Source organism: Syngnathus scovelli, chromosome 1, assembly GCF_024217435.2.
Source record: "Syngnathus scovelli strain Florida chromosome 1, RoL_Ssco_1.2, whole genome shotgun sequence".
Lineage (NCBI taxonomy): Eukaryota > Metazoa > Chordata > Actinopteri > Syngnathiformes > Syngnathidae > Syngnathus > Syngnathus scovelli.
In genome coordinates this window covers 20,501,572-20,518,454 of record NC_090847.1, presented here as the reverse complement: position 1 = coordinate 20,518,454, position 16,883 = coordinate 20,501,572, and the positions used below count along the sequence as shown (strand labels likewise).

The 16,883-nt window shown below is 38.1% G+C and overlaps 2 protein-coding genes across 3 annotated transcripts; both read left to right on the top strand.

Moving 5' to 3' along the window:
• The first annotated feature begins 353 nt into the window (after positions 1 to 353).
• LOC125977075 (long-chain-fatty-acid--CoA ligase 1) lies at positions 354 to 12,946 on the top strand. Its single transcript, XM_049733295.1, has 21 exons — positions 354 to 439; positions 5,451 to 5,808; positions 6,547 to 6,661; positions 7,538 to 7,602; positions 7,896 to 7,997; positions 8,100 to 8,199; positions 8,310 to 8,485; positions 8,579 to 8,611; positions 8,717 to 8,768; positions 8,858 to 8,931; positions 9,203 to 9,280; positions 9,691 to 9,825; positions 9,910 to 10,044; positions 10,212 to 10,307; positions 10,493 to 10,565; positions 10,650 to 10,738; positions 10,806 to 10,922; positions 11,000 to 11,143; positions 11,283 to 11,387; positions 11,483 to 11,554; positions 11,675 to 12,946. Exons 2-21 carry the CDS (start codon positions 5,614 to 5,616, stop codon positions 11,813 to 11,815), a joined length of 2,097 nt encoding a protein of 698 aa, XP_049589252.1. The 5' UTR covers positions 354 to 439; positions 5,451 to 5,613; the 3' UTR covers positions 11,816 to 12,946.
• Positions 12,947 to 13,095: 149 nt separating this feature from the next.
• On the top strand, positions 13,096 to 16,825 carry cenpu (centromere protein U). 2 transcript variants are annotated; one of them, XM_049733869.1, is made up of 13 exons: positions 13,096 to 13,346; positions 13,908 to 13,962; positions 14,056 to 14,134; positions 14,271 to 14,391; positions 14,677 to 14,725; positions 14,845 to 14,931; positions 15,012 to 15,075; positions 15,301 to 15,400; positions 15,519 to 15,597; positions 15,706 to 15,753; positions 15,948 to 16,009; positions 16,219 to 16,375; positions 16,451 to 16,825. In XM_049733869.1, exons 1-13 carry the CDS (start codon positions 13,342 to 13,344, stop codon positions 16,490 to 16,492), a joined length of 948 nt encoding a protein of 315 aa, XP_049589826.1. In that variant the 5' UTR covers positions 13,096 to 13,341; the 3' UTR covers positions 16,493 to 16,825. The 2 variants fall into 2 exon arrangements, with proteins under 2 accessions (XP_049589826.1, XP_049589757.1); XM_049733800.1 differs by having other exon boundaries at positions 15,298 to 15,400.
• Positions 16,826 to 16,883: the final 58 nt, after the last annotated feature.

Below are 16,883 nucleotides of genomic sequence, written 5' to 3'. Positions count from 1 at the left end.
AAAAAATATCATTTGTTGCAATAATTGATCTGTCTTGTTCCTAAAACAGGTAAATTGAAATTAATTTATAATTTCAGTTAACTTATCTTATTGAGATAAATTATTATTTTTTGTTTTCCCCATTGGTACCTAAGTGCATCTAACTTTCGTCTTTTTATACACAAGTATAAATATCTACCAGTACTGACACTGGAGAGAAGAGTAATGTAATCACCTTTGCTACAGTACAGTAAATAACAGAGTTACAGAGTTATAGTTACAGTACTTGCTTCTTACATTAAAGTAACGTACAGTATTGTACTTTATAACATTTAACCGGAAAAGGCACTTAAGCGTTAAAGATTTGACCGGAAGTTGTACTTTGCGACACGCCCACTCACTGTAACGCTAAGCGTGGTCAGCAACAAGAGGAAGCCGGGTGGAGAGCTGCAGCAAACAGGTGGGAAGTTCTAAACGTCTCGTTTTGTAATATACTACTGACCATAAAACAATGACGTGTAAAGTAGTTGTGATTGTACTGGGTGGATTTTATTGTGAGCGCCGAAGCTTTTACTAGTTGAACACTTTTACAATACCAGACGATGAATCGTAACACGTGTAACAAGGGTAGAACATTACAACTACAGACGCGCTATCATTTTAAACCGCCTTTTTAGTAATTCGTTAAATTAGCGACTTTTAAAATATATACTTTTATATATTTCATACTTGCCTAGTGCCCACGTTAACATAACTTTGAAACTCAATGTGTTATAACGTGTTTTATACCTTTCAATTTTCTTTAAACTTTCACTTGCTTTCTGGTGTTCGGAGTGTTGCTTCAGTTCAACACAAACACTGCAGTGTGAAGCATCCCTCAAATGAAGAGATAAATACCTCATATGGGTGTGCAGGTGTAACTAAGTCGTGAGTACATTAACCTTTTCAGAAGTCTGCGATGAAGGTATTTGTTTAGATTATTATTATAGTATGTGGTATGCAACGGGTTACAAGAACTTAGACACCAGACCATATGACGTCACTACACGTGGGCAAATAAATAGACTCAGAGAAGTTGCTGTGAGCCATGGCGGAAGGTGACCTGTTTGTTATTGGTTGACTTGTATGGAAAAGCCTTGAGCATTTAAGATATACTTGAAATCCAGCTTTGTCCGCTTCTCCCGTACTTGAAAGACAATCCACAGCCCAGGAGTTGAAGTTGTTGTACTCATTTTTATCGCAATACCTTTAGCTTATTAGTATGCAATTAAACCTAAACTGGAAAACCATTGTGTTGCACTACAGTATTAAGTTACACCTCCAGGCCCAACTAGTTGTCGTGTGTCATGCACTAGTATTCTGGAATCTACTTGTATCATTAAAATGACCACTAATATGTAGTTGTACTAGCACTAATATCCCAAATTTGTCTTACTAGTGAGGATAAATAGCACACTTGTCCTGGACCTTTTACCGTAATTTCCGGACTATAAGTCGCGGTTTTTTTCATAGTTTGGGTGGGGGGGCGACTTATACTCAGGAGCGACTTATATATGTTTTTTTTTCACAAATTTTTACTTGATCATTAAGACATCACTTACAAGTATAGTTGACCACTTCCCATGTTATTTTTAGTATAGTTGATCACTTCACATGCTTTTATTTCTTTATCTTGAACATATTCAAAACATAAAAAATAGAGAAAACATCAAATAAAGCAATTAACACTTTAAAGCACCATATCCAAGTCCACTGTCTGCTGTATGTACACTTGCTCCATTTTTGCTCCTCTTATATTTATTATTATTATTTATTATTATTTGTTTATTTATCATTTATTCAATACTCTTATTTATTCATTGTTAGTGCCTTCTTGGGGTTTTTTTGTGTTGCTTGTATGCATATGTGTACTATCTCACCGAGGGATAGTGGAAATGTAATTTCAATCTCTTTGTGTGTCTTAGTATATAAAAAAATATATCGACGATAAAGCAGACTTTGACTTTGATAAAACAACCAAAAAAAATTATATTTTCAGACGAAACTGGATGAGGGCGCTCTAAATTTTACCGTTGGCCGTGACTCATCAACTGGGTGGGCTTAAGAAAAATGGCACCAAAAAGAAACTCATATTTTGCAGGTTACAAACTTCAAGTTGTAAAATATGCAGCTGAAAACAGTAATCGAGCAGCAGAAAGAAAGTTTGGAGAACCATGATGTACCAATGGATTACTATTTCAAGTGACGTCAGTAGCGCGGCGCGCCGGTTGTTTACATACAAACGTGCCCACACAAGGACTACCATCATTAGCGGTGATCATTTCTAAGTGACACGGAGGACAAAGAGTTTGAAGGAATTAAGGATTTGGAGTGACATAGAAGGTTTGAAAAACTATTATGGCTTTTACGCACGCCCGGTCTCTACTGAGTCGGGGGCCGACGCTCGGCCGAGTGGCTGTCCGCTGAACGGTGCGCGGGGCTCGGACATGGCCATTACGCACGCCCGGTCCTATGCCATGGAGCTCTCGTGTCTGGAAGTCCACGCCGCCACACGCTTGGAAGTTTGTTTTGTTTAATAAAGAGCCGTATACCAAACCCACGTCTATCCTTGTACTTTGTTAACGCTACAATATAGTTATATACTAGATCTGTGGAATAAAGACGAGGCTGACGTCAGGGCGCACGCGCGGCGATGTTGACAAAGGACGAGGAATTTGACCGATGGATTTAATGGATTTAAAGTGCACGGATGGTTTGATAATATTATTGGCTTATATTATAGTTATTTGAAATATAGTTTATCTATCGTTATATGAGCCTGTGGAATATTTTGAAGTGCAAGCGCCCTCAGTCGCGCGCACCCATTGTTGACAAAGAACGATCGATGGATTTAATGAATTGGAGCGACACCGATGGTTTTATAAACATGTTATTCATGTAATAGTTGTCCTTAATCACTCTATATGTTACGTCAGGCCCGTTCTCAGCTCTTTGTTTGAGTTTGTCACGTTAGCATACCTATCGTTTAGCCTGTTGTTGCTATTTAATGAATTGGAGTGACACTGATGGTTTTATAAACATGTTATTCATGTAATAGTTGTCCTTAATCACTCTATATGTTACGTCAGGCCCGTTCTCAGCTCTTTGTTTGTGTTTGTCACGTTAGCATACCTATCGTTTAGCCTGTTGTTGCTATCGTTTAGCCTGTTGTTGCTCGTTCATGACTGTTTTTGGTGTGGGATTTTGTCGAATAAATTGCCCCCAAAATGCGACTTATACTCCGGAGCGACTTATATATGTTTTTTTTCACTTTTTGGGGCATTTTATGGCTGGTGCGACTTATACTCCGGAGCGACTTATAGTCCGGAAAATACGGTAGTCTGGATATCAAGGGTATCAAAGAAATGATGGAACAGAAATGCAATGACACCAAATGAGAATTGATTGTGGACATACTTTATTGCTAGTTGAGCAACAAAGTTGCTAAGTTGACAACACTGTCACTCGATGTTTGGAGGCACTGAAGGATAAACACGGGTCCAACTAGTTTTTGGTCAGGCTCTGGACCTGCATTGATATTCAGGTCATACTTTTCATAATACAGAATGCTACTATATTATGTCTAGGAATTGGTGAATATTGATACTTTGTGTAATTGTATTGGTACATTTGAATTCTACTGATAGCAGGCAGTGATATTTAAGGCGGAAAAAAAAGTTCTCCTCACTAATTGGTGCCTAATTGGATGTTTGAAATGTAATGTGTCGTGATGTAACTGAAGTGTGTCAAAGTTGACTGGTTTCGGAATTCACAGTCAATCTGGTCTGTTTTCAGAGAATTGCTAATCAGCAAAATACAGCGCTGTGTTTCTTAACTACATCAAATGTCACAGCACTCATGGCCGAAGAGAAAAAAGGCAGTCCATAAATCTTTATGTTGGGATTGTGAAACACTATTTTGCACAGTTGGACTTTGATTTGGAATGCTTAAAGTGTTGTGTGAGCAACCAATTATCCTAAGTCATCAAGTAACATGCTTTCTTCAGCCTGTTAGCATGTCTAGCATTTCTGTATATCAGTAAGTATGATATGACTTACCATGAAAACTCTAAAAATGTATAGAAAGTGACAAATGATTTCTAATTTTGGCTGACAAGCAGAATGCTCTTCACGAGAGTTTGGGTGGAATGTTAATGCAAAGCTTTCAGTAAATGTGCGTCACTGAGTTGGCTTCAATATGTCAGCCATTGTATTACTTCCTGTAATGGTCAGTGATTACCTCATTCTTTCTAATCATCTCAGCTGACCACAGAGGTCAGAGGCTACTGGGGCAAAGTTGAGTGGGCAGAGCAACTTGATTTGACTTGTACTATGTAAAAAGTTTAGAAAGTTCTGCTTTTCTTATCTTTAGAAATTATTTTGAAAAAGACAAAATAATGCGTTATAGACAATATTTAAATGAAAAAAAAACACTTTATAATGTCAGTGGTTTGATCTGGCTGTAAATCAATAAAACGGTAGATTACTAATCAATAAGAGAGAAAGAGAAATAAGGGTGTTGTTTAAAGCAGTCACAACGGAGTCAGAGACGCAGCGGTCTTACCTGTCGGTTAGAGGTAAGTGGGAAAGAAAATGTTAGGCCATGGGTGTGCGCATATTTGTGAGAATTATTGGTAATATATTGACATTGGTACATTGCTCAGTGGCATTTTCATAAACTTAAAGAGTAACAGTTGAGAAGCTCTACGGTATTGTACTGCAGTCAAACTAGATTTCCTTTTCGTGTGGAATGTATCCTGTAGAGTTAGTTCTTCAAGTGGATGGATCTATTTAAAAATAATCACCTCACGTCTTTCTTTACGTAAGAGAATTTTTTTAGCTGTCAAACCTGAATTGGTGTGCAATGCATTAAGACTCTGAAATCTAAAAAACAAAAAGATCAAAAACTTGTGATTTTCAATGTTGAAGTTACGAACATTTACTGTGTTTGAATGTGAAATTCAAAACCAAATGTCCAGGAATGCCATTTTCCCCTGTTATCTGATTGACTGAAACTATTTTGATTATCCCTGTCTGTAATGGTTCTGAATCTGGGTTTAAGGTCATTTTTTCCCCATCTTCAGGGTTCCAGTGGAAGATAACCTCTAACTAATATGTTTATTGTCAAACAAATGCCACCTCTTGTAGTTTTAACCTCATACGCACATGTGTGCACGAACTTGTTCAACAAGGTTTTGGGTGAACCATTGACACCCTCAAAAGGACGTTTGTGGATAAGCATGAGGGCTAATGTTGTGTTTGATTTGAAAATGTGGGTGCTTTCTTGTCAACATTTCTGAAGCGCTTCAAATGTGCTCTGTGTGATGTAATGATACATTATGTTGCATTGAAAGTGAGATCAGCAGATACACTGTGAGTAATTTGTGATGTTATCATCCACGGCAACATCGACTCATTTCCTCCTCGTTACAGGTACACTCCTGGCCTAAAACAACTCATACACTCCTTTACCTCAGGGTGTCCCTAAAACCACTCCGGCTTTCAGAGTCCAAATTCTTCCTGTGCTCATCAAGCACTCCACCTCCACCAAGTGCAAGGCCCAAACATCACCATCTGATCCCTCCTCATCACAATCATGCTGAGCCCGGAGTTCTTGCAGAAGCTGAGACTGCCAGATCTGGATTCCGTCAGTCAGTACTTTCGGGGTCTGTCCACATCGACTTTAATCAGCATGGGGGCAATCACAGCTGCAACAACCTTCTATATGGCAACGCGACCAAAAGCCCTGCCACCCATCTGCGATCTCGAGATGCAGTCGCTCGAAATTGCGGTGAGTTTGGGGTCACTCTGATTGGATGCCAACTCTATTTAAATCTAAGGTCTGTCTATATCAAGATTATTACAATTCATGAAGAATAACAAAATTGCTACAACTAATTTTGTAACAAAATAAAATAAATAAAAACTAAAATGCTTTAAAAAAAAATAATTGAAACTACATCTGAAATGTATACATTTATCACAAAACCATAGTGGAAACGTCCATCTTTTTTGTTGTCATCACTTTATAGCATACCTACATGAGCGCTCAGGGTTAATTTTAAATGTATTAATTTTGTTATTGCTGTACAGAAGAAGGAAGGTCAAAGAGAATTGTGGTTAATTAACTTTATCACATGATGGTGACTTTTTTTAGTCATGCACTGAACCGTTGAAAATAAAAAACAATACTAAAACTAAAGTAAATCATTTTTTTTAAACAATAACAAAAAACTAAGAACCTGCTCTAAAAGCTAAGACTAGTTGAATTTAAAAAACACAAGCCAAACAAAATAAAAAGTAACTATCTTGAAAAATCCACAATTATTTAACTCGTCTTTGTTCTTAAAGCCTGTAGTATCATTTCATATGTACTTATAGTCTCCCGAGTGGTATCAAGGTCAGCTCCTGTAGCATAACCAATCACTGTTGTTTTTATACAAATTAAATGTCATAGCATTTGTGGAAATTTGGAATCAACGGCTGATGAATGAATGAACAACTGTTGTATTTGCCTTTTTTTCCCCAGGGCGGAGAATACATACACCAGTCGACTCTGCTAAACGGTGATGATCTCTTGACACGTTTCTATGACGATGCAAATACAATGTATGAATTCTTCCTGAAGGGTGCTCAAGTATCCAGTAAGTGATTTGATGCACCCAACTGACATGACTACACACGTTAAGATGGTTAACTTTTTTTTTTTTATGTGAAAGAAGATTCGTAAAAGATTGTCCCGTGTTCTCTTACTGCTCTCGTGGTGCGTGTAAGATGACTGATTCAGCACACCACTCACATGACGCCACCTCCTCGCATAATCGGAGGCCTCTCCTCCTCCAACCCAGAACGCCGGAAAATACAAATGTGGTTGTGGACGATGAAGCAGAGGAAGCTAGGCTAACGTGTTAACACTTAACACAACTAAATTCCCTTCCATCTGTGAAGTTTGCTCACGGGTCAGCGTAGAGGTAGAAGGGACGCATTCTACGAGAAGAGCTGAACAAAGTGGCAGGTTGGAGAGGCGTGTGGGCTTCCCTTTTTATGCTACTGCTGCCCTCATGACCCAACCACAGATAAGCGGAAGAAGTTGGATGGATCAACAGAAAACAGAAATAGAACAATGGGCAAATGTGGCTAAAAACATTTTGATACCCAAGTAAAATAGTTCTTGATTATATTATTGAAATGGTACCCAGTAACAGCTATGTTGAGTTTGTCAGTTCTTGAGCACATGTAGGTAGTAAAAAAACAACAACCTGGTTTTACCAAGTGGTTAATGTATGCATGTTACTTTTCAAGATTATCACACAATGCATCAGCGCCATTATGTATGTTATGTTTGTGTGACCTATTTACAAATTTGACACCAAATGTTGCTGTCTTTAGACTAGACTAGACTAGACTTAAAATAAGTTTGTATGCAGGACAGTGCTTCAAATCCTGAGTGTAGAAATGGCGATTGGCTCAAGCTATTTAAAAAATATACCTCTTGTGTTTTGATTCTTTTTTTCTTTGAGATAATGGACCATTCCTGGGCTCCAGAAAACCCAAAGGTGCCTATGAATGGATGTCCTACCAAAAGGTAAGCCTGAGCACAATCTGCAACAAAACCACGGCTGAGATGGATGCTATCAATTCCATTGCCACTCAAAAATGATTGAGTTATGTAATTAGTTCACGTTGAACCAGTTATGCAGGTGTTGGATGCCTTAATGTAATGGTGTCGTTTTGAACGTACAGTAGCATGCAAACCAAAATTTCATATATAGTTCCCTGGGCATTTTTGTTGAATCGCACTACTACTACTCTATGGAATCACAATGAGCAAAAATAGAAACCCCATGTCACACTAGACATGTCATGTATGTGTTTTAGGTAATGGAGCGAACAGAAAATCTTGGGTCTGCTTTTCTTTATAAAGGACACTCCAAGACCAATGACCCCAACATTGGCATCTTCTCTCAGAACAGACCTGAGGTAAAAAAATAAATTAAAAAAATTGCGCTTAGCGATAACTCAGACATCTCTCAAATAAAAACTGTTAATTGGTGTTATCACTTTTTTTGTGTCAAAATTTAGTGGACAATCACCGAGTTGGCTTGCTACACCTATTCCCTGGTGTCTGTCCCCCTTTATGACACACTTGGTGCAGAAGCCATCAACTACATTATAGACAAAGGTTAAGAAGCCATCACCGAGAAAATGATGAAAAGTTTAAGTCTTTCTTTTTTTAAGTATTTGCTGTAGGTTGCACACGTCACTTGATTTTCTTTGTGGGTTTTGTTGTAGCCTCCATCTCGAGCATAGTGTGTGACGTGGCAGATAAAGTCAGCCTGGTACTTGACTGCGTGAAGGACAGGAAACACTCCGTGAAAACTATTGTTGTAATGGAGCCTCCCGCTGACGAGCTGGTGAGCAGAGGCAAGCAATCTGGAATTGACATCCTCAGCCTACGAGAGATGGAGGTCGGTAAAAATGCTTGTTTATTTCTGAAATGTCCTACTTGTGGTTCAACATATTGACTTTTGCTCTCCTCATTTTTTTTCGTCATTGGACAGGCCATCGGAAAGGCTAACCATCATCAACCTGTGGTAAGCGACTATTAGCTTTTTAGTATGATTTCAGCAGCCAAAAATCACAAGGGTGTATGATTGTGAATGATTTATTTTTCAACCTGAACACTTCAACGTCTACAGCCTCCCAGAGCTGAAGATATGGCCATTATTTGCTTCACTAGTGGAACAACAGGTGATGCTCGTACTCTCCACATACTCGCAGACACACGCTAGCACACACACTCATAACGCTTATGCTATTAAACGCATGTGTTGTTTCAGGTAACCCAAAGGGAGCCATGTTGTTGCATCGGAATATTGTGGCCAACTGTTCAGCCTTCCTTAAAATAACAGAGGTGAGGCACCAATGTCATATCTGACATGTTTGTACACGAGGCTCAGGAAATGGATGAGTATTATTTTCCATATTTTGGTCGGGAACAAATCTTAAGCTGCCACATTCCTACAAACAAGTCGTCACCAATTGAGCTGCGGTCGATATCAGTTTTTATCTGTTTGCTTTTGGTGCTCAAGTTGACGAAGGTAGATTAGGTTCAACACTTTTTAATGATAATTTATCACACTGTCTGCTTGTTTGTGTGTGTCTGTGTCACTGGAAATACCTAGGCCTCCTGTCCTTTTGGGCCCAGTGATGTCCATATCTCATATCTTCCCTTGGCTCACATGTTTGAGAGAGTTGTACAGGTATGTTATTAGTTGTTATTTCCTCTCAGATGACCTTAATAGAAAAAAAAAAACTGTTGTTCTTAATATACAGTGGTTAAATAATTTGATGTAATACATGAGACTACCACTGAATCAGCAAGGTAATGCCAAATTATATGATTAAAGCGTAAATATAATCTTTTTTGTTATCAGTAGATTTTCTCTTTTACAAAACCAGTGGAAAACAACACCAAAGCACCTTTTTATCTCTTGATAATTATGTCAAATATATTTGTTTACTTGCATTCTTGACCAGAGTCATTTGTTTCAGAGTCTGCATGAGAACATGAATGGTGTCATCATTTTTTTTTCATGGCAGATGTTATTTGTGTGTTTCTCAATGATTTGTCATCCACTTTTTCTTCTGGATCTTTACATTTGTTGTATAGGGAGTGATGATGGTTCAGGGGGCCAAGATTGGATATTTCCAGGGAGATATTCGTCTTCTGATGGATGATCTCTGTACACTAAAGCCTACAGTGTTCCCTGTGGTACCTCGACTTCTAAACCGAATGTTTGATAAGGTGGGGGTCTTAATAAGTGGAGCTTTGTAGTATGCAATTATAATATAAGAATATAATAATTTAATATGCATTGCCCTTTTACAGATCTTTGGGCAGGCTAACACTTCTGTGAAGCGCTGGCTGCTGGATTTTGCATATAGTCGGAAGGCGGCCGAGATGTTGAAAGGCATTGTGAGGAGAGACAGCATCTGGGATAAATTGATCTTCAGAAAGGTTCAGGTTAGTCGAGCTTTTTTTATTCCACTCGTTAATTCCAGCCGACGGCAGTGGACAGTTTATATAGAGTCACATAGAATATATTGCAAACAAAATGTTCTACTTTAAAGGTATGAAGCTGGCAGTAGTGTTGATTATGTATAACAACTTTTTTGTTGTGCCCTGCACAGGCTAGCCTTGGGGGCCGCGTACGTCTGATGATAACAGGGGCTGCTCCCATTTCACCCACCGTCCTCACTTTCCTCCGAGCTGCGTTAGGCTGTCAGGTAACAACTGGATTTCTTACAAGATTCTCTCACAATGATCAAGTACAAAGAAGTTCTGGCATCTAATCTGTGACAACCACAATTACAATCCTTTTTTTCTTTGATCAAAACCTGGTGTTGTATTAGGAGGGATAGAAAATCAGGATTACGGCAAGAGCAGTAATAGCAGTTTTGTTTCATCTCAGTTTTATGAAGGCTATGGACAGACAGAATGCACCGCTGGTTGCACCATGACCATGCCCGGTGACTGGACTGCAGGTACAACTCTCCTTCTGAGTTAATGATAAAGTATCATGTACAGTAGACCAGCAGAAAATGAGATATTGCATTGATATTTTCCAGGGCACGTTGGCGCTCCTCTGCCTTGTAATTTTATCAAGCTGGTAGATGTGGCTGAAATGAATTACCTGGCCATAAATGGCGAAGGAGAGGTGACAGACACATCAAAACTTAACTAAAGACGCATTCAGAATCCTAACGTTGTTGTCTGTGTTTTAGGTGTGTGTGAAAGGTCCTAACGTGTTCCAGGGTTACCTTAACGATCCAGAGAAGACTGCTGAGGCTCTCGACGCTGACGGATGGGTTCACACAGGCGACATTGGGAAATGGCTTCCGGTGGGGATCGCAAGCTATGTACTCTCCTTGCAGTACTTCTGAGGATCTGGAAAAGTAATGGCAATATTTGTTTGCAGAACGGCACACTGAAGATTGTGGATAGGAAGAAGCACATCTTCAAACTTGCTCAGGGGGAATACATAGCTCCTGAGAAGATAGAGAATGTCTATGTGAGAAGTGATGCAGTGGCACAGGTTTTTGTGCATGGGGACAGCCTACAGGTAAATGAGGTTGTGTAAAATGATTGCTATAGCGTAGGATGATTCCAGAGTATTGTAATTGTGCCAATGTTTTGCCATGTCTATTTTAGGTACAAAATCCTTGCAGGACCTCATCTTGCATTTGTTCTTTTCCCCAAAGGCTTTTCTGGTAGCAGTGGTGGTTCCGGACCACGACTTCCTGTGTGGTTGGACTAAGAGGACCATGGGAGTGGAGGGCAGCTACAATGCACTTTGTAGTCGAGCGGTAAAAAAATGACATCATCGAATGTTTCTTATCAGAGTAGTAATAGCTTGGTTGCACTCCTGTGTTTATTGAGTTTTCTTTTTCTGTCTGCATAGGATGTCAAGGCAGCCATCTTGGAGGACATGGTGCGACTCGGCAAGGAAGCAGGGCTCAAGTCGTTTGAACAGGTACAAAAAGACTCAACTATTAAGCAATGTGACAGTTGATGTTTTGTCTATCTCACTGTTTGAATCTGCTTTGTTGTGCTCTTGACCCAATTGTCTTCTGTAACATTCTGTGTCTTCCAGGTGAAGGCCATCTGTCTCCATACTGAGCTGTTCTCAGTCACCAATGGTCTGCTCACGCCAACACTAAAAGCCAAGAGGAATGAATTGAGACAATACTTCAGATCACAAATAGATGAGCTATATGCCAGCATCAAGATGTAGGAGTTCAGGAAGACGTGTGAATGAAAAGACAGCCGAGAACCAAGCAGGAACATGCAGACCAAATGTCAGAACATGCCAATTCACTCCAAATGAATGTTTTACCTCAGATTTTCTACTGTGGGATTTTAATGACTGAAGTGCATTTTCCCCACAACTTAAACCATTCACCAGAAGTCCTTAATGCATGTCTGTGACACTCTCGTCACAATAACCCTGAAGGCTGTAGAATTAGCATACTCTACAATATCTCGTTTTAGAACCCTGGATAGTAACTGCGGTGCCAATCCCATATGGTTTATGTTACCATGACTCTTAGGAGCAGAGCTTTTCGATCTCAAGTCTTAAAAAGTGAGTGAGCACAAGCCATCTGCTGTAGAGGGGCACGTTATCACCATGCCGCTGGATTTTCTGTGCTAATTCGTGTAGTCGATGCGTGTGAATGTGGCACATGCAGTGAATACATCGCCAAAATCAAATATACCGTCATTCATTTTAGCTGAACATTTGAGTACATTTAAATGCCACTTATCAGAAGGTAACGCTAATCTGTGGAGCCAGCAAAACTCAGTGCCTCTCTTCTCTTTTGCCTTTGACTGTTGACTCAGTGTAAGTTCATCTGTTTGAAAGATGTAGCAGATAAACTTAGTATAGCTTCAATTATGTACATTTTCCACAGTGTTAAATTGGTTGGCAAGAACTCCAAATACCCAGTTATTTGTAAGCAATCCAAAATACATTTTTTCATAATGTAGTACAGAAAATGGAGAAAGTTTTCGTACGGGCACACGCACGCACACACACAGAATAAAAAACATTACTTGCATTACTAAAAGAAGTTTAAAGAATAAGCATATTCCAATTGTAGTAAACACTAAGCTTCATTTAGAATACAACTAATATAAAAAGCCATAAATAATTGTAAGCCTCAGGAAAGGAATGATTAAAGGACAAAGGGAAGATATCAGAATATTTTTGTGATTTTAAACAAATGTGATATTAATGTGATTTTATTTCTTTATAATGATTGAAATGTGTCTTAATCTGAACAACTGTGCTTGATCTTAGTTTTTTTAAAAAACTTTATTTATATGAATTGAAATGTACGTTTTTAATTAAAAACGATCAAATGAGTTTTTAGCATTTCTTTCTGCGCGTGATTTCTGCATGTGTGAATGTGCGTGTAAGTGCGGATCGCGCATTTTAGTCATTGTTCCTATTCGGACTGTTTTATAAGATGTACGTACCTTTCCGCATCACAGACCACAGTGCTGTTCCCCAAAAACTTTTCTAATAGCATATTAAAATAAGAACACAAGTGTTGATAATATATTAAATAAGATTCAAATTTGACATTTTATTATTTTATCATTTTTATTTTTCCGTTTTGTCGTTGTCGCACGCCCTTAAACACCCCTGTAAATGCGAATGGTGCAACCCGGAACTTAAATGATTTTGCGGGAAGATTTGTCATTTTGGATTTATTTTGTAAACACTTGTAGTTCGATCTTCGTACTATAAACTCCAAGATGAGGTGAGATAAGTTTACAAATAAGACCATGTTATGTTTTATCATGTCTGGCTAGTACGCGCATTCAACAATGCCTTGTAAACCTACAAACAATGTCTTATACCGTTATTGATGCCTTTTGTTTTGCGTCGTTATACTGTTTAATATATTGCCTCACTTAAGTAATTGTAGCATGTTTCTTTTTAGTATTGAAGGGAATGTGTGTTCTTTAGCCACCTAAAAAGGTTCGTAGATTTTTTGGGAGTTTATTTCTTAATTTGTTTTTATTATGTGTTGCCTAAAAAACATGAACGTCATATTTATATTGTTTTATTAATTAACTCCTGCAGAATGCGGCAAGTAAACACAAAATACCATTAAAAAGATGTAACTGTTGTTAGAACATCAATATTTCCAGTGCTTGGGAATTATTGAAGTTCAAGTGTATATTACCTGTTTTCAGTTTTATTCTTCTAAGGCAATCTTGTTGTCTATAATGTTGAACATTACCTAATTTTCCTAACCATGAACTTTGAATTTAAAATAGTATGAAGTGAAAAATACTTAAATGCCTTGCTTCCACAGTACCCGAAAGAGTAGAAGTGTCAAGGTGGCGCCCGTTGCACCAGTTGGCAACAAGGTGACTTGAAATACAAATACACTGTGATCTTCACATAAATATGTTACTCAATTCATTATGATGAAAGAAAATGTCCTTTTGTTTGGCATCCAGAAATCATCATCTCTGGACTCTGGCAACCAATCTACAATTGGTAGTGCCAGTTTCTTAGAAGGGCTACAGGAAAAAAATGGTGAGTCTTTAAAAGGTCGGTCTATGTCACTATTAAGATTGTATTCATCTTTAGCCAACTTACTTCTGGACTTAGCTGTAAGAAGCCACAGTTTGTAACAATGAATGACAGACTTATGTTACCTTGTGTCTCCAAGGTAACCCTCTGCACAGTACTGCCATAGAAGATGATTTAAACCTTTCAAAAGAGCCCCAGAAGACAAAAAGTCAAGTGGGAAAGAACGTCACAAAGAAAGTTAATGAAGTGGTCAAAACCAGGTGGGTTCTGCGGAGTAAACCACTAAACTAATACTTGCAAATCACAGTGTTTATCAAACTTGGTGAATGCCAAAACATTATTAAAAGACATGATATCATCGCCCACACAGCATAATTCTGAATAAAGTAATTTTTCAATATTTTTACAATTTTTAAAGAACACATTGATATTTGTTAATTGTGACTTTGTCCTTTCACTTGTCAACACATTTGATTGAGGTTTTTGTTACAATATCAATAAAAAGACTACAAGAATTGTGGATTTTTTTTCCCCCTTTCTTTTAGGCCTCAGAAAAATGAACCGGCAAAGATAGAAAAGAAGAGAGGTTCACAGGTACAGTAAAAATGTTGTCTTCTTCAATAGTGTTTTTTTTTTTTGCAGAGAATTTGAGTATCTGAAATTTGGTTTACCAGTAGTTGATGACAATGCTGTTGCCAAATGTCTGTCCTCAGGAAGAATCAGACACCGTCCCTTGCACCAAAAGGAGACAAAATCAAGTCCTGTCCTCTGATGGTGACACAGACGAGGACACTAGCTGGGTACTCATGTACCTCGGGTTCAATGTTCTTGATAGCGAATCGTCTTGTTCTAATCCTGTCCTTTGTTTTGATTTATTTAGAACCCAAGTCGAAAGAAAGCAAAAATCCAAAGTTTGGAGAGACCCTCAAAAAAGTTGACCAGAGGTACTCTAAAGGGCTAATGACTTAAAATGTACATTTCTTAAATTTGATGACATGTGCATGTAATGTACATATCTTCACAAATAATTTATTTTTATAGCATCTGGCTTGGTTTAATCGCTTCTGGCCAAATGACAACCAAAAGTGTTTCCAGTTGTCAGATGGGTTTTCGAATTCCTTCATTAATTATAACTGTACACGTAATGCATCTTTTCTTTAACAAAGCAGACAAAGTCCAAAGAAATGGGAAGAAAAGGAAAAAATCTCAAGGAGGAACAGAGTTGGAAGTGGTGATGGAGGCCTTCCTCAATTTCTGTGATGAGTACAGGTACCCGTAATTGTTAACCAGAGCAGTTTGTATAAATAGAAATGTCTGCAACTTGAAACCTCACGTAAGTATTGGTGACAAAATGACTTGTGGGAAAAATATTTACTTTGTCTTACAGGGATTCTGTCGAGTCTAATGCTGTCAAGAAATCAATTGATTGTTTCTCCAACAGTGTCAAGGAACAACTTCTTGAAAAGGTTAGTCTCCTTTTTTAAAAAGGAGGAGCTGTTGTGTATTGCCATCTCACAGTACACAATTATTCCAAAATTGAAAGGTTATATTTTGGTCTTGCAATTTTCTTTCAGATGGCCTCAAATAGAGAGTTTAAGGCTCTGAAACGGGAAAATTCCAAGGTAACCAATCTCTGTCAGAGACTTTTTTTTTTCCAGTTGTAGAAATAATAGATATATAACATAAGTCTCAAATTTAATTAGCATTTTCTTATAAATTATATGTACAACTTAAATCCTGTGAATGATGAACGTGTTTATGATCGCTTTATGTTAATAAAGCACATTTGCTTCATTTTGTTGTTATTTTGTGTCAGGTGAGCTCCATGATACGTACAAAGACACAGCAACTTTTGGATGCCAAGCATGAGCTAATAAGGTGAGGCATTTCTAAGAGAAAAACACCATCCCAAATACAGCAAATAATCAACTATAAATTTAATAAAGATTTTTTTTATTAAGAATTAAGAAGATTAATGCAACCATTTTCACTAATCTCAATAAATTAAGTTTGATGTCACAGGAGTGCTTGTCTTTCTGACAGTTTCATACAGTACAGGTAATAATTTCAATGGTATCATCCAATAGGGCGGAGCGGCTCGTGGACTTGCTGCAAAAAGAGAAAAATGACCTCAAACTAAGATTAGAAGATCTGAGAAGAAGCCAGGCTTTCCTCAAAGATATTAGAGAACTCACCCAAGTATATCTGGACTACCGGACTGCACATCCGAAAGAGAAAGAGACCGTATGAACTGCTGCACTTGAAAACACGATAAGCACCCACATTGACACGTTATTCTCTATCTTCTTCCTCTTGCAGTATGGTACATCCAGTGTAGCAGCTCAACGACTGGAGACCTAACATTTAAGGAGCACAGGACCAGCCGAGACTGATCAATAACAATCTGGAGAAAGAACTGATAATATAAATAATGTGCTGGACAGTGGAGTCCTATACCAATACACAACTCGTGTAGGATTCACAGATTATTCCTGGTTAAGTAATGATAAATGCAATATTTTTCAAATATCAAGACGAAATGTGTCTTTTCAAACTATAGAATGGTAGCATAAGGCTTATTTATTGTATAGAAATCTAATATTAAATGTAAATGAGCCAATTTTTTGTTCCAGCAACAATCGTGTGCGTGTTTTATGACTTCGTAAAAGAAATAAAAACTTCGAAAACGTCTCACCCAGATTTTCCCTGCGATTCGATTAGTTCTTGTTCGCCCAATCGCGTGTCTCTTCAG

What these genes read in the sequence shown, in the direction of transcription:
- cenpu (XM_049733800.1), top strand. An exon ending in CTCAAAAAAGTTGACCAGAG is followed by an intron (nt 15,076 to 15,297) that starts GTACTCTAAAGG and finishes TCTTTAACAAAG; the next exon opens with CAGACAAAGTCCAAAGAAAT. An exon ending in TGAAACGGGAAAATTCCAAG is followed by an intron (nt 15,754 to 15,947) that starts GTAACCAATCTC and finishes ATTTTGTGTCAG; the next exon opens with GTGAGCTCCATGATACGTAC.
- LOC125977075 (XM_049733295.1), top strand. Translation starts at nt 5,614, where the DNA reads ATGCTGAGCCCGGAGTTCTTGCAGAAGCTGAGACTGCCAGATCTGGAT. An exon ending in CTAACCATCATCAACCTGTG is followed by an intron (nt 8,612 to 8,716) that starts GTAAGCGACTAT and finishes CAACGTCTACAG; the next exon opens with CCTCCCAGAGCTGAAGATAT. An exon ending in CTTCACTAGTGGAACAACAG is followed by an intron (nt 8,769 to 8,857) that starts GTGATGCTCGTA and finishes GTGTTGTTTCAG; the next exon opens with GTAACCCAAAGGGAGCCATG.